At 40.7% G+C, this 16,610-nt stretch overlaps 1 protein-coding gene across 1 annotated transcript in view; it reads left to right on the top strand.

The window, feature by feature from the left end:
• Positions 1–4,144: 4,144 nt before the first annotated feature.
• The window catches only part of PLEKHS1 (pleckstrin homology domain containing S1), a 19,346-nt gene continuing 6,880 nt past the window's right edge, over positions 4,145–16,610 (top strand). The window contains exons 1-6 of the mRNA XM_021700010.1: positions 4,145–4,172; positions 10,699–10,787; positions 10,899–11,005; positions 12,040–12,174; positions 13,729–13,804; positions 14,685–14,801. Coding sequence (XP_021555685.1) covers positions 4,145–4,172; positions 10,699–10,787; positions 10,899–11,005; positions 12,040–12,174; positions 13,729–13,804; positions 14,685–14,801 — 552 coding nt within the window. The remainder of the gene's footprint in view (positions 4,173–10,698; positions 10,788–10,898; positions 11,006–12,039; positions 12,175–13,728; positions 13,805–14,684; positions 14,802–16,610) is intronic.

Here is a 16,610-nt window from a genome sequence, read left to right on the forward strand (position 1 = left end):
TAAGGTCACTAAGAACACTGTCCATGTTTAATTCTTCTTTTATCCCCAATAGTGCTTGCTATCCAGTTGGTACCAATAAATACTGAAATAAAATATTCTTTCTTATTAACTGCCTTCAACTTGAACAGGAAATCAAAGTGATACAAGCATTAAAACACACACACACACACACACACACACACCTCCCAGGACAAAAGGCAAAAGAATGAAATAATGCTAAGTGCTGATTTTATGTGTTTTGCCTGATTCCTCAAATTCATAATTTATTCAAAATCCATATGGAACATGCTTTTTCTTCTCCAGGCCCAGAAATGAAAGATAGTTACTTCTGTTACAATAGAAATTGAAGTACAAATAAACTGAGAAGCAGGGAAGATCCATTGCTGACCAACAGGAGGATCTAAGAAACATAGGGTGCCAGGAGTTGCATCATACCTTATGCAGGAGATGGATTTTTGGGAAAGAAGCTACTCTGTGGGGTCCCAACTTTTGGGAGTCTCCTTCCTACTGTGCTTGTTTCTCTCTCTTCCTATTGTGAGCTATATTGCCACCCCTTCCCTACCAACCCTGATCCCACTGCCCCAATGCCAACCAGGTGGGCAATATAAGGACTCAGGTCAATAAAGGGAAAGGTAGAGAAGAAAAAAGAAGCCCCATCATCTCTCATCTGGCCCCAGTGGTGGTCTTGTTAGCTGTCTCCGTAGGCCACAATCTTCAGGCCATCCACTATCACCTATAGACATTCCCTGTTCCCCAGAAACTGGACCCAAGAATTCTTTTGAAATAAAGAGGATTTTGACTTCAATCTTCTATGGATACAAGGGTCCTCCTTTGACATCTGTGTCTGCTTTTGCTTTTACAAATGAATTCAAGTATAAAAATAGACACTTGTGTATGTGTTGTGGGAGGTGGGTAGATGATTACCTTTATTCTCTTTCTCATATTTCAAAAACCTTTAGAGAGCTTCAAAAAGCATAAACTGGATGTCCACGTGGAGGACCAAACACCCTACCCTCTCAGTTCTTTGACCTCATCACCAATGACCTTCCTTCTACACTATAGCAAAGCCACCCACTCCCTACAACTGCTCTATTTTTAAGATCATCAGTCAGTCATGCTGACTCCAAGCATCACTTCTTACCTTTCCAGCCAACTTGCCCTATCTTTCTTCAATCTCACCAGTACTTCCTCCCTAGGAGTCCCCTTCTATTCTCTCTCCTCCATATGCCCCTCTGATTCCATGGTTCATCATTTGGGGCAGGCTTTTGCAAATATCCTAAGTTCCCTTGCTCCTTTGTCTATCTGTGGTATCTTCCTGGCAATCAATCAATCAATCAATAAAATAAAATAAAATAAAATAAAATAAAATAAAATAAAATAAACCAAAACACCATTAACCTGAAATGAACCTCACCCTTCAGCTTCCCCATCCTATTCCCGAATAGCTGAATGTCACTAGAGAAAATCATACATCAGTCAGACAGGAATCTTGCTAAATTCAAGGGCACAAATCTCAAGAGACTCTCAACACTCCCAGCATCAAGAAATACTTGCAGAGTGGGCAAATATATAAGGAAGGAACTGGGGATTTTGAAATGAATGCACTGCATGCAGGTAGAGGAGCAAGCAAAGAGACAAACCAGAAGAGAACCAGATGAGAAGCGTACATTGGAAGCAAAGAGGAGAATTTCAACAAGGCTTGACTGCCATTGCCTCTTGTGAGCAAACCCTTTTTTAAAAAGATTATATTATTTATTTGAGAGAGAGAGCACACAAGCGAGGGTGGGGGTTGCTGAGCAGAACTCTTATTTTTAGGAGTTGTTGGGTGGCCGTACGGGAGAGCCTGCCTTGTGCCACCCTGTTGAGGACAACTCTGTTACGGATGAAAAAGCAAATTGTCCTGGAAATCCTTGGCATGTGCAAGTGTGTTGGAGAAGTCAGGCTTTTGTTTCCTCATCTGGTACAAAGGAATCCCCCTACTTTCCCCGGGAGGACCTTGGGAGGATACGGATGGGTGGGAAGCAAAGGCATTATTTCAACAGTAATGAGTGTATGAGGTCAAGGCAAGGCTGACACTGTTCTCAATAAGAAGCATTGTGACTATGAACAAAGGCTAGTGGGAATTTTTTTTTATTTGTTTGCTTTTATTTTCTGATGCTAGACAGTTGGAATGCCAAGGGCAGTTCTATGCCAAGCCACAAAAAGAATGAAAGCCCAGAACTTTCCCTAGGACAGCAACTTCCATACGAGCTAAAGGCAAGCATAAAATCTGCCCTAAGGTAGTCATTTAGGAACTTCCTGTTGGTTCACATTTCAAACAGATTGTATTTAATTTTCACCTTACCACTCAGAGCTCAGAGTGAACAGCGAGCGATAAGGTCAGGAGACCCAGGGACGGGGCACCTGGCTGAGAACTGAACCAGCGACCCCCTGGTTTCTAGTAAGTACTGCTTGGTTTGAATGTTTTAGGTTCTCAAGGCTGTGGTAATCTGAAATACTAATTGAGCAAAATTGCTGTTTTGGGCTCTCGGTTCCTAACTGTTCCGTCAGAAGGAAATAGGACCTCTTGGTATCACGCTGATCAAATCCCAAATGACATTAAAATGAACAGGTTGTAGGCAATGATAGTGGGCAGATTCCTCTGAATGAGATCAAAGAGATAAATCTGAAAGGCTTTTTTGTTTGTGGGCAATGACAAGAAATGCAAGTAGAACTATGAAAAGGTTTAATTCTTCTTTCTTAAATAGGAGGAAAAGCAAAGTGGTTCAGACAACTCTCAGGTTAGAATTCTGGCTCTGCTTCTTTTAGTTACGTGGTCAAAGGCAAATTGCTTAGTATCTCTGATAACAGGTTCCTCATCTGTAAAATGGGTATTATACCATTGTAAAAGTAGTGTCAGTTTTATGGTATTATGTGTAAAAATATATGTGAAATCTATATATTTTATAAATAAAAATATATATGAAATTGAATGAGATTTCATATATAATATATAATTTTGCTTATATAACATAAGCTTATGCTTATTTTGCTTATGTTATATAAGCAAAAGTTATATAATAGGTTTCATATATAATGGATTTCACATATGTATACATATACTGGATTTCATATATGTAATACAAAATTCATATACATGATATGAAATATATGTTATGTAGGAAGTCCAGTATTTATATACATATACAGTTGAATCTTGAACAACATGGGGGTTAGGGGTGATGACCCCCCACACAGTTGAAAATCCACGTATAATTTTTGACTCCCCCAAACACTTAACCACAAACATCCTACTATTAACCAGAAGCCTTAGAGTTGGTTGACACATATCTTGCATGTTATATGTATTATATATAACATGCAAAATATGTATAGAGGGCCCTTTGCCTCCTCCCATTTTCCTGGGACTGCCCTGGCACTGCCCTGCTTGATGCTACCCTCTATTTTGAGAGTTACTCTGATCACCAACACATGCCTGGTTGCAAAGATCTACCCTGCCCCGAGGCCCTTTCCTCTGTGGGATCCCCCTTCTCACAGGGCCCCACGGTGGCCAAGGGATCCCGGCACAGCTGCCAGGAAAGAGCTCCAGCTCCCAGAGTCAGTTTCACCCCAGAGCCGGCCAGGCACCTGAGGCAGCTTAAGAACACAGCTATGCCCAAGTCCTTGCACTTCAGTTTCCCTCTGGAGAAAGCAAGTTCCTGGCATGGAGGAGGGCTTATCTTATGCTTGCTCTTGGCTAGACCTGCTTTCTCAGCTGCACTGGGTCCATAGCCTCCTGCCCTCTGTGCTGTTCTTGTCTCTCCTCCTCGGTGCTGTCTCCCCCAGGAGCTTTGTTGTCAGAGTCCCTTACGGAGCAGGAGCAGAGAAAGTCCAGGGAACATGGCTCTTTCTGTTGTGCTAGCAACACCTCCACAGAACTGCCACTTGGTGAACACAAGTTGCTTGGACGTGTCCTTGTTACTGTGGCGACTATCAGCCTTGGGGGCAGAATGGAAAGCGGGAGGCTGATAACCCATCACAGCAACATTCGCGGGCAGCACCCCAATGCTCCACGACTGAGTGGCTAATCAGTGAAGCACACTGTTGTTTGAGGACTAATTGGCATTTAACTCTTCCTTTTGACAGATGAGAACAGACAGCCATAATGGAACCCAAACCTCAGAAGAGTCCAGGTACCCAGGGGGTATTCTCTCCGAAGTAAAAAACTTTATTGAAAACAACGAACAATTCTGGTCAAGCTAACCAGGATGCAGAAGACAGTTTTAGTGAGCCTAAGGGGTCGCATTCTGGGACAGTGATTCTTGGTACGGAGAGTGTGGTAGGGGCTGTTGGATTCTGTTAATTATTCTGTAAGAGTTCACCTATCCAGAAATTTGACATTTTCTGATTTTCATTAACCAAATGTTCCATCTGTTGCTTGGAGATGGTACTAAAACAAATAATAGCTCAGAAAAGACTGAAGAGTATTTCATAATTTGGTAGGAAATTCTCACTGAGAAACCGCCTAAATTGTTATTAGAGAGGTAGCTCGAGTTATATTATTCAAAGGTCCTTTTTCACGTTGACATAGTTCATTGCAGGTGGGTAGTTAGGAAAGCAGAGGGTAGGATGAAATAATTTAGGAAGCAAATTATCCAATTCAATTTAAAAATAGTTTTGAATATCTATTCAAAGCACCTATGATTAGTAAAGTCACGGTGCTTCATATTGCAGAGAACATACAGATTGAGTTATAGAATCATTGCTCTCCGTGAGTTTATAAATTTTGTTGGGAAGTTAAGTGAAACACATGTGAGTAGCTATATTGAGAAGCTAAGATAAGCACAAATAATCAGGGTATGATAGAAATCAGAAGTGCGAAATGTTTTGGGAACCTAGGGAAGAGCATACAAGTAGTTGTGGGAATCCAGAGAGATTTTATGAGAAGGCATTTAAGCTGGACTCTAAAAGATGTGTAGGGTTTTAAAAGAGATTGGAAAAGAGCACGTCTCAGCAGAGAGGGATGGCATGAGCAAAGGCAATGTGTGGGTTAGAGGCAGGGTGTGTCAGAGGACAATGCATGTAGAAAGTAGGGGAGAGTAGAGGATGAGGCCCTGGCACTCTGCTGTGCCAGGTCTTGACCTCACATGACCCGGAATCCTTGAAGGCTTTTGAGCAAGAGAAAGGGGTCATTAGATTTGCATTTTAGGCTGGTCATATTTTTTTGAAATAGCTCTGTGAGGTGCAAGTGACATACAATAAACTGCACATATTTAAAGTGTACAGTCTGATAAGTTTTGATATGTGGATATGCCTGGGAAACCATCGCCACAATCAAGATTATGAACATACGCATCACTCCCAAAAGTTTTCTGTTATTGATTTCCAATTTGATTCCATTAGGTTCTGAAAATATATTTTGTAAACCTTGGATCCTTTCAAATGTATTGAGACTGGTTTTATGGCCCAGAATATGACCTGTTGGGTACATGTTGCATGTGCCCTTGAGAAGTGTGTTCATTCTGCTCTTGTTGAGTGTTCTATAAATGTCAATCAGGTAGAGTTTGTTGATAGTGTTGTCCAAGTCCACTATATCTTTATGATTTTCTGCCTATTTTTTCTATCAGTTATGGAGAGAGGGGTATTGAAATCCCTGACCATAATTATGGATTTGTCTATTTCTCTGTGCTGTTGTATCAGTTTTTGCTTCATGTATGTTGAAGCTCTGTTATTAGGTACATAAATGTGTAGGATTGTTATGTCCTCTTGGTTAATTGACCCCTTTATCATTATAAAAAGACCTTTATCCCTGGTAATATTTTTTTGCTTTAATTTTAATTATTTTTTGCTTTAATATAGCCAGCCCAGCTTTCTTTGGACTGTTGTTGGCATAGTATGTCTTTTGTCTGACCTTTTATTTATAACCTATTTGTGCCTTTGTATTTGAAATACGTTTCTTATAAGTATCATACAGTTGGGTCTTGCTTTTTTGTCCAATCTGACTAATCTCTGTCTTTTAATTGGTTTAAGACAATTTATACTTAATGTGATTATTGATATGATCAGGTGTGAGTCTATCACAGTGTTGTTTTCTATTTATCTCATTTTTTCTTTGTTCACCTTTTCCCTCGTTTTCATCCTTTCTTGAAATAATTGAGTACATCTATGATACTATTTATCTCCTTTCTTGGCTTATTAATTATAACTGTTTCTTTTGTTATTTTAGTGGTTCCCTTAGGGCTAATAGTATATATCTTTAACATATCACAATCTATCTTATTACAAGTGACATTATACCAATTCACATATTATAGAAGAGGTTTACAAAAGTATACTTCTATTTTCCCCTCCTGGCCTTCATGCATTTTACTTATTGAAATTGTATTTTTCTTACACATATGCTATAATCCGTACAACATATTGTTAGTATTTTTGTTTGAACAATCAATTGAAGTTTTAAATGTTTTAAATAGTATTAAAACAACTCAAATAAACATTTACCCTTGCAGTTACCATTCAGTGTTCTTCCTTCATTTATATAAATTCAGATTTCCAGGGGCACCTGGGTGGCTCAATCAGTTAAACATCTGCTTTCAGCTTGGGTCATGATCCTGGGGTCCTGGGATTGAGCCCCACATTGGGCTCCCTGCTCAGTAGGGAGTCTGCTTCTCCCTCTCCCCACCCCCTGCTCATGCTCTCTCGATCTCTCTCTCTCAAATAAATAAATAAAATCATAAAATAAAATAAAAAACAATCATCACCAAAAAAAATATTCAGATTTCCACTGGTATCATTTTTTTTTCCAGCCAGAGGACTTCCTTTAATGTTTCTTGTAATGCAGGCCTCCTGTTGATGAATGCCTTTACCTTTTGTATGTCTGAAAAATGTCTTGAAATTGCCTTTATTTTTGAAAGATATTTTTGCTGCATTTAGAATTCTAGAATGACTGTTTTTCTTTCAGTACTTTTAAATATGTTGCTCCACTGGTTTTTTGCTTGCATTGTTTCTGATGAGAAATCTAATGTCTTACGTATGTTTTTTTTTTTTTCCTTCTGCATACATATTCCAAACACCACCCCCACACACACACCGGCTGATTTTAAGGTTTTTTCCTTTATCACCAGTTTTGAGCAATTTGATTACGATGTGTTTTAGTGTAGTTTTCTTCATGTACCTTGTGTTTGGGGTTCCTGACCTACTTGGATCTGTGGGTTTATAATTTTCTTTAAATTTATAAACTTTTCAGCTTAATTTCTTCAGATGTTTTTCTGTCTACCTTCCCCACTTAGGGATTTCATTACTTGTCTAGTAGGCCACTTGAAATTATCCCATGGTGCACTGGTGCTCTTTTACTGTTTTTTAATTCTTTTTTCACTCTGCATTTATGTTGATAGTCCCTATTACTTTGTCTTCATGTGCACTAAATCTGCTGTTAATGCGCTCTACCCTGTGTTTTTGTCTGTCTGTTGCTGAGACATTGTAGTTTTCACCTTTAGACATTCACTTTGGATCTTTTTTATATCATCCATATTGCTACCTAATTTCTTCAGTCTATAAAATACAGTTATAGTAACTGTTTTTATGGCTTTCTCTGCTCATTTGAACATCTGTGTCAGTTCTAGGCCCATTTCAATAACTTATCTTCCTAATTTTGGGCCATGTTTTTCCTGCCTCTTTTCATGTTTGGTAGTTTTTGATTGGTTACTGGACATTGAAAATTTGACCTTGTTGGGTGCTGCATATTTTTGTATTTCTACAAATCTTGAGCTTTGTTCTGGGATGCAATTAAATTTTTTGGAAACAATTTGATCCTTTTAAGACTTTCTTCTATGATGTGTTAGGTGGATCTGGAGCAGGCCCTGGCCCAGAGTTAATTATCCCTTACTACTGAGGCAAGACCTCTCTGAGTACCCTACCCAATGTCTTACCAGTCTTACCAGTCTGGCCGGAGGGAACAGGTAATTCTTCTGGTTCTGTATGAGTACCAGACATTGTTCCCTCTAATATTTTCTAATGGTTCTTTCTCTGGCCTTGGGTAGTTTCCTCACAGTGATATACTGATTAAGACTCTTGAATACTTAAGAAGAACCTTATGCATGTTTCTGTGATTCTTTCTGTGTGCAGCTCTTTCTTCTCTAGCACTCTATCCTGTGAACTGTAGTGCCTTGATCTCCCTGAACTCTTAGCTCTGTCTCCTCAACTCAGGAACCCATCTGGTTCCACCTCAGTTCCCCTTTCCGGTGCTATAGCCTGGAATCTCTCTCAAGGGAATTGTAGGGCTCACCTTGATTGTTTCTTGTCTCTTAGGGATCAGTGACTTTAGTTCCCCAAGCTCAGTGTCTGGAAAACCACTATTTTATATATTCTGTCTGGTAAGCCCAGTCCCTGTTATTCTGTCTTTGACCAAAGTGCTAGATCAGTCAGAGTTGGCATTTAGTCTCAGGGGTATGTCAAGGATGGATTTGAAGATGTCAAGACTGGAATTAGGGGGTCAAACTGGACAGCTACTGAAACAATACAGTGAAAAACATATAAAGGTCTCGAATTCACATGACTTGAAACATACTGAAACATTTGAAGGTCTTGAAGGCAGTGTGGGTAAGAACAGAGAAATAGGGATGGATCCCAGAAGTATTTGGGAAGTGAAAATAGGCATGATTTAGTCATTGACTGGCCATAAGGCTGATGGAAGGGTGAGAGTTAAGGTGATTCCTCAGCATCCGTTCTGGAGAAAACAGTGCCATTGCCATGGTCAACAAACACCGTCAGTTTTTGTGCCCTGGATCTGGTAGTCAGTGTGAATACTGGGGACACCCTGGGAATGCCCAAACTGGGCAATGTCTTCACAGATATTTACTTTACTTTAAGATTCTGTTAACTGTAGGGGCACCTGAGTGGCTCAGTCGGTTGAGCATCTGACTCTTGATTTCAGTTCTGGTCATGATCTCAGGGTCATGAGATGGAGTTCCGTGTCTGGCTCCATGCTGGGTGTGGGCCCTGCTTGAGATTCTCTCTCCCTCTCCCTCTGCCCCTCCCCCCTTAAAAAAAAAGATTCTGCTAATTGTATACAATGTTATCAGAGACTTCTAAGACCAAATTTTCACAAAATATTTACGTCTGTTGAACCCTCTAAATTTAATACCAAAAAAGAGCACCAATGTTATAGGCAGATGAGAGACTGGCTTATTCTGCAAATGATAAAGGCTAAAATTTCCTCTATTATTAATAATACCTACTCTTCAGTGAGCCTTACTGTGTGCCAGGCCCAGTCCTGAGAGGTTTCCGTGCATTAACTCCTTCAGTCCTCAACACAAATCTGTAGGATCTGTGCTATTGTCTCCATTTTACGATGAGGAAACAGGGAGACTTAGTGACCCAAGGTGCACTATAAATACTTGTTCAGTAAATAAATTTGTGACTTTTGTCCAAGGCCATGCAATGGTTTTAAAGACGAGCTAATGGCAATATTGTTTCCTTCTGTTCCTCTGTGTGTGTGTGTGTGTGTGTGTGTGTGTGTGTGTGTGTGTGTGAAGGGATGAGTGGTGGGGAGCAGGCTGATTTGCTGCAGAGGGAAGAGAAGGAGGCAAGGTGAGGACAGCTGCCTAAGAATTACTAGATTCTAGTAATTACTAGATTCTAGGAAGAAGCTAAAAAAGCACCTGGCTGGCTCGGTTGGAAGAGCATGTGACTCTTGATCCCAGGGTCATGAGTTTAAGTTGGATGTAGAGATTACTTAAATAAATAAACTTAAAAAAAATGTTAAAAAGGGGGGCGCCTGGGTGGCTCAGTCGGTTAAGCGTCTGCCTTCAGCTCAGTCATGATCACAGGGTCCTGGGATGGAGTCCTTGCTGGGCTCTCTGCTCAGCAGGGGGTCTGCTTCTCCCTCTGCCCCTCCCCCTGCTCATGCTCCCACTCCCTCTCACTCTCTCTCTCAAATGAATAAATAAAATCTTAAAAAAAAAACTATTCTAAAAAAATGTTTAAAAAAAAGAATCACTAGATAGACTGTAGCATAATGTCCCCATCAGCTGTGCTACCTAATCCTGATTCTGTTTCCACTTAATAAAAAAGCTCTAACTCTTTAGTAAAGGCTGTCTTTTATAAAACCATGGACAAACTAGAACTAACAGACTGGATGTGAAAGCAAAACCAAGCTCTTATTTTTTTAAAATAAATTTTATTTTAACAACATTGCATTTTTCTAGATAATTGAAAGTAGTGCAGATTTCTTGAAGACATTTTTGAAAATACAGGGAAAAAAAGCCCCTATAAATTTCAATATTTACTGAGAAGCAGTTAACATTTTGGACAACTTGTGATTTAACCACTCTGCCACCTCATTTTCAATAGCAGGTGGTTTTGCTTTTGTTTGTTAAGCCAAGGCAAGGCAGAATTACCCCGCTCCTCTGGCTGGTTCTTCAGTGAGAGTAGAGACAAACCTTTGCTTACATCTAGCAAGCCAGCAACGTGCCCCCAGATGCTAGAGCTAGACATTAAGGAGCTTCTACATGTCATCTGAAGGAAGGTCCTGACTGTGGATGAAATAAGAACACTCTTGGTCCTTTGGCTTCTTTGTTTTCCTGGCCTATTATAGATGTTCTTTCCCATAACTGAATAATTTGAAGACCTTTCCAGAGGTAAATAGTGTTTTCCAATTGAAGCAGTTCTTTTCCAAACTTTACAGGGAACAAACTGAATCTGTTCACTTTCTTTTATTAGGCAAACAATTTACATTTTATTATGAAAATGAAGTCTGCAAACAAGATTACTTTATTAAATCACCACCTCCTCAGCTTTTCTTCTCTGCTGTAAGTATTCACCATGATTTAACAGGCCTCCCACCAGGCTTATGAACATTTTTAAAATCCTTTCTCTTCCTCTGAGATTTAACTAAGATGAAAAATGTTTTCATTTTTCAGTCTTCTTGGAAAAAGCGGTTTTTTGTTCTTTCAAAGAGTGGGGAAAGGAGCCTTCGTCTTTCCTATTACAAAGACCAACATCGTCGAGGGTCCATTGAAATTGACCGGTGTGTATCCAATTGAGAAAACGTTTATAGCAGCAAGTATTAACAAGGTGCATGCAAATCAAAATTTAAATCATTGACTGAAAGAACCAAAGACTTCACACTCAACAATATTTGTTGCTGAAAAGAAGCTAAAATGAGGAACATTTTTGAGTAAAAACATAGCTAAATACTTATTTTGTATTGTATACTATAGTTCATAAATTATTAATTAATAAGCATCTAGTTACAAAAGATTTTGATTCACTTAACTTATGGATGAGGGCAGATAAAATCATCATTTCATAAAGCCAAGATGGATTTTTTTTTTTTAAGATTTTATTTATCAGGCGCCTGGGTAGCTCAGTTGGTTAAGCGACTGCCTTCGCTCAGGTCATGATCCTGGAGTCCCGGGATCAAGTCCCACATCGGGCTGCCTGCTGAGCAGGGAGTCTGCTTCTCCCTCTGACCCTCCTCCCTCTCATGCTCTCTGTCTCTCATTCTCTCTCTCTCAGATAAATAAATAAAATCTTTAAAAAAAAAAAAAGATTTTATTTATTTATTTGACAGAGAGAGATAGCGAGACCAGGAACACAAGCAGGGGAAGTGGGAGAGGGAGAAGCAGGCTTCCCGCCAAACAGGGAATCAGATGCAGGGCTCCATCCCAGGACACCAGGATCGTGACCTGAGCCAAAGGCAGATGCTGAACAACTGAGCCACCCAGGCGCCCCAAACCCAAGATGGATTTTTTAAAAGTATTTAGGTTGGCTTTTTTTGTCTTCTCTTTAAGAAATTACGTACAAAAAAGAAAATTAGAAAACACGATACTTTGTAGAACAAAGACTCCAACTGAAAAAAGAATTTTTGAATTAAGTTTGAGGCTGAACAAAGTATTTTCAATCAGTGTTGAACCAGATCTAAACTTGTTTCCTAAAATTATCGGACAGTTTCCAAAATATTGATCAAGCAGATCTAAATTTTATTCAATTTGAATCTTAATATGAAACACTAGTCTTCATGTTTGAATCTGTTTAATACTTTTTGTCTATATCTGACAGAAATTCCAGTGTAGAAGTTGGCATAAGTGGCCATGAAAAAATGCAGTCCGTACATAAGATGTTTAAATGCCGCCCTGATGAGGTGATGTCCATCCGAACCACTAACAGAGAATACTTCCTCATTGGCCAGGACAGGTAAGTCACAAGACAGCATAGAATGTTTCCCATGTGTGCAATAAAAAATAGACACACAGACAAATAAAACATTTTAAACCAATAAACAACATACTTTGAACAGAAGCCCATGGCCACACCCTTCAAGACCATCTTGATAGTCTTCCTTATTTGTGAAAATATCTTGAAAAATCCCAGTATTCGTTTCCTAGGGCGGCCATACCAAAGTACCCCAGGCTGGGTGTCTTAGAACAATAGAGATGTATTATCTCACTTTTCTGGAGGCTAGGTATCTGAAATCAGGGTACCCAAGGCCATGCTCCCTCTGAAGTCCTAGGGAAGGTCTGTTCCAGGTCTCTCTCCTAGCTTCTGGTAGTTCCTGGGCTTGTGGTGGCAGAATTATAAGGTTCACACAGCATTCTCCCTGGGTATGTGTCTCTGCATCCAAACTTTTTATAAGGACACTTGTTTTATTGGATTAGGAGGCCAGTATGATGTCATCTGAACTAAGTACATCTACAAAAACCCAGCCCGATTTCCAAGTAAGGTCACATCCTGAGGTACTGGGGGTTGGGCCTTCAACATCCAAATTCTGAGGGGACGCAATTCAACCCATAACCCTATCATCATCACCCCAGATGCATTTCATGTAAAAGGACCCAATACACAGGGATGCCTGGGTGGCTCAGTCGGTTCAGCACCTGACTCTTAATTTCGGGTCAGGTCATGATCTCATGGGTTGTGGGAACCAGCTCCCTGCTCAGTGGGGAGACTGCTTGTCTCCCTCTCCCTCTGCCTCCCCCGCAGCTCTCTCCCTCTCTTAAATAAATAAATAAATCTTAAAAAAAAATAACCAATTCACAAACATCTGTACAAGCTACCTATGTTAGGGAGGGGCAACGCTCATCCCTGAGGGGGGTCTTCAGTTTTTAAGAGGGGCTCCTGGTGCTAGCAAAGTGCCTAATGGATCCTTTATAGATGATTATCTGCTTGGCAGAGAGGCCAAGGTCAGGGGAGGGAGCTGTGAGAGGAGGCAGCGAATGCTAACGCCAAAATATGAAGAACCTTGATCTGTTGCAGAGGAAACCCAAGGCAAAAAGCTTTCTTTTTACATTGTCATGAAAAGTCAATAGAAAAGAAGATGTGATTTATATAAATTCATTCGAACCCATTCTTCATAAACACATGCCTTCTCCCAAGGGGTGGCATACCTGGATAGCTCCACAAAAGTGGTGCTGACAGGTTAAGGGGCTTACTTAAGAACACAAAAGAAATCAGTGTCAAAGCCAAGAGCTCCAAACCCTATGATTATTACTGTTATTTTCCAGTGTTCTTCCCATTTCCCTGAGCTCTCCTCACGGAGGTGGTGTGAAGATTAATTCTAGTGTGCAAGTGTGGAGGTGGTGAGGAGCCAGTGGGTCATTTAAGCAACTTCGGAAAAAAAAATCTTTATTTCCCTGGTACCTGCTCCCACTGCCTGTTCCAACCTTAATAAAAGAACCCTTCCCTTGTTCAAAAGGAGTACAGGTTAGATTGTGGCCACGGACCAAGCTGCCACTTTATTCCTATCAACAGGGAGAAAATTAAAGACTGGGTCGGCTTCGTGTCATCATTCTGCCGCCATGGAGAGCCAGCACGCCACAGTCCAGAGGTGACTCTACATCACTCATAAAATAACAGGGGCACGTGAGCACACCCTCTTTAATGAGGAAACAATGCTAGCTTTTTCTCTTCCTCCTTAGCAACTGGCACTAATCCGAGGAATAAATAAGTGAGAGAATGTACATCCTTGTTATTTCTATGATTAACAATAGGAAAAAATAGTTTTGTGTTTTGCAAGACACCCAAAATACAGACACTTCAAATCTTCATTACTGGGGTCAGAGGACTGTGGCATTTTTTCAAGAGTAGCCGAAACTAGAGTATTTTCCATCATTGTTACGCAAGGTGCATAAAACGGCTACCTTTTGAATGACGTCTAGGGTTTCTATAAAAATGCTTCTCCTATCTCTTGCATTTTCAATGTAATACCTCTTTAATGTAAAGGCTAGTAGCTTTAAGTTTGTCATTTACTTCCCAAGAACCTTCGCTAATTTACACAAGTCCTTTCTTAGGGCAGACCTTTATAAATGAAACTCAGTCTCCAGGTATTGTTCTGACATGTTTTCTAAGTTGTTCGATGCTGACAAAGAAAGCAGAGGCCAAGGAGGAGGGAAAGCGAGGCGTGTCTATGAGTAGATTCAAATGATTAGAGCCAGGGGGCGGGGTGCAGAGGGGTACAGCCTTGAAAAGATGGGTGGAGGGAAACTCAGGACCTCTGAAGGCCAGGCGGAGAGTCCTCAAGGGTTTGGAAACAGATGAGAGGCACAATTACATCGATTACGTTGTGTCTTAGTGAGAGAAGGCTGGCTGGGGGTACAAATGTTCGTGGTAAAAGACTGGAGGCAGGAAGCCCAGCCACGAGGCTGTTGTTTAATTCTAGGGAAGAGACCAATCGTGCCCTGACTGCAATATTCCTTTTCCATAAGCAGGAGAAATTCTCATTGGGTGGTAAAAGGCCCTCTTCAGACCCCAGCCCTCTCCTTGGTCTTCCCAGCACATCAGAGGCTGTCGGCCCCACCATGCCAAGAAACAGTCTTCCAGACACGGTAATCAGACTTACGTCTCTCTCTCAGGATGCCTTGCCTGGGGGTCAGCTGATGCTTCAAAAGTCTTACCAATGTATCCGACACCTTCCTCTAGGCCTAAGCCACATAAGAATGATTCTTAGCCCTAGTGTTGATCTTAGGTTTAGTCTGTTTCTTATACCACAATGAGCCTTACTGCTTGCCCTGCCTACCTCGAAAGGTGTTCATTCATTCTGGGTGCTCCTCGCCCTGCATCCGGGTATGTGGGGTGGAGACCCCTCCAGCTAACTAAAAGCCTGGCTGCCAACCTTGTCCTCCCTTTCACACAGAGGGCACAGAGTACCTCTGTAAAAAGATTCCTGAAACACCACTTGGTTTTCTGCCATACCATCTGTACAGATTCTGAGGTAAAATCAAGGTTCTTATTAATAAATTTCCTTCATTTACCCAGATCAGTCTTGCTTCCCTGTGTGTGTGTGTGTGTGTGTGTGTGTGTGTGTGTGTGTGATTCCATCTTTCTTTCTAATGAAATCCATTTGAGGAAAAAATACATCTGGCCCTTGAAAGTGATTTGTGATTATACTCTCTGGCTCTCTCAGATTTGCAGTCTTCCCAAGTTTGGATAAGTGGGCTGTTGTTTGTTTGGCTTTTTCTTCTGCCATGGATACCATTTTGTCCTTTAGAGATGTAACCATTGACTTTCCCTACTCCCTGGGTACCAAGCACATCTTAATATGGCATAACCTCCTGTTTTATCTAGTTGGGAGCTCTCCAACTATTTTAAAAGCTTTTCTATAGCAGATCAAATTCACAAAGGCCAAACACCTCATTTGGTATTTGTAGGAAATGGGTTGCAAAAGATAACTCTTTTCAGTAAATACCTCTTGTTTTTCACTCACGATACGCCTTCTCCCTAAAGATAACGTTGCTGGTTGTCTTGCCTTTTCACACGCTGTATTCCAATTCAGTTAAGAGTACCATCTGCCTTGTTGGGGTTTGTTGTTGTCGAAATTAAGTGGAAAGCCTTCTTCATCCCCAGCTCAGCATGGTCTGGCTTCATGATCTTGGTGCTAGAGAAATGGACACAGTTGAAAGGATTATGCTTTTTAAAATCACTTTCCTTCAAGGACTTCTTAGAACACATTCAAGATCTTTTCAAAACCCCCTGCTCTCAGGCATTGTTCTTAGAAGAATTAAGTTGTGCTTATAGCAATTTTCCTGCCATGCAAAGCAGCTACTTTAGTAGAGTATCTTATATCTACCGGGGAGGGAAGGCAGCAATTGGTTGAACCGACATTACCTTGAAGACTGTAATTCATACTATCACATGATCAACATTAGCAAATTGCATTGCTATGGAAACAATAGAAGTATGTGAGCAGAACACAAAAGAAGAATATTGAGCAGGAAGAGGAAAGGTGTGGTGCCTTGACCGTGGGCTAATTACCTTCTCAGATGGCACTGGGTGAAAACTAGTAGGTGGGGATGGGGACCTCTGTGGCAGAGCTTAGTGCCTCAGAATACTACCCCCACCCCCGCCAGAGTGAACCACTTGTTCTGAGTTACAGATCCCAATGGTAGAGAAAAGCCTGAAAGATGGGCTTATATTTTTACATCATCAAGGTGACCCAGACACAACAGGCAAGTCCAAGTTGTGTGGGCTTCTTCATGTAACCTTGGAAGATCCTCTGATCCTCTCAACCCAATTAATCTATTATGGCTTTTCCAGAGAGCATATGGTTTAATTCTGTCCCCTGCAAAAAGAAGAAAGAGAAAGAAAAAGGAAAGAAAGAAAGAAAGAAAGAAAGAAAGAAAGAAAGAAAGAAAGAA

The sequence above is a fragment of the Neomonachus schauinslandi genome, chromosome 6 (genome assembly GCF_002201575.2).
Source record: "Neomonachus schauinslandi chromosome 6, ASM220157v2, whole genome shotgun sequence".
Lineage (NCBI taxonomy): Eukaryota > Metazoa > Chordata > Mammalia > Carnivora > Phocidae > Neomonachus > Neomonachus schauinslandi.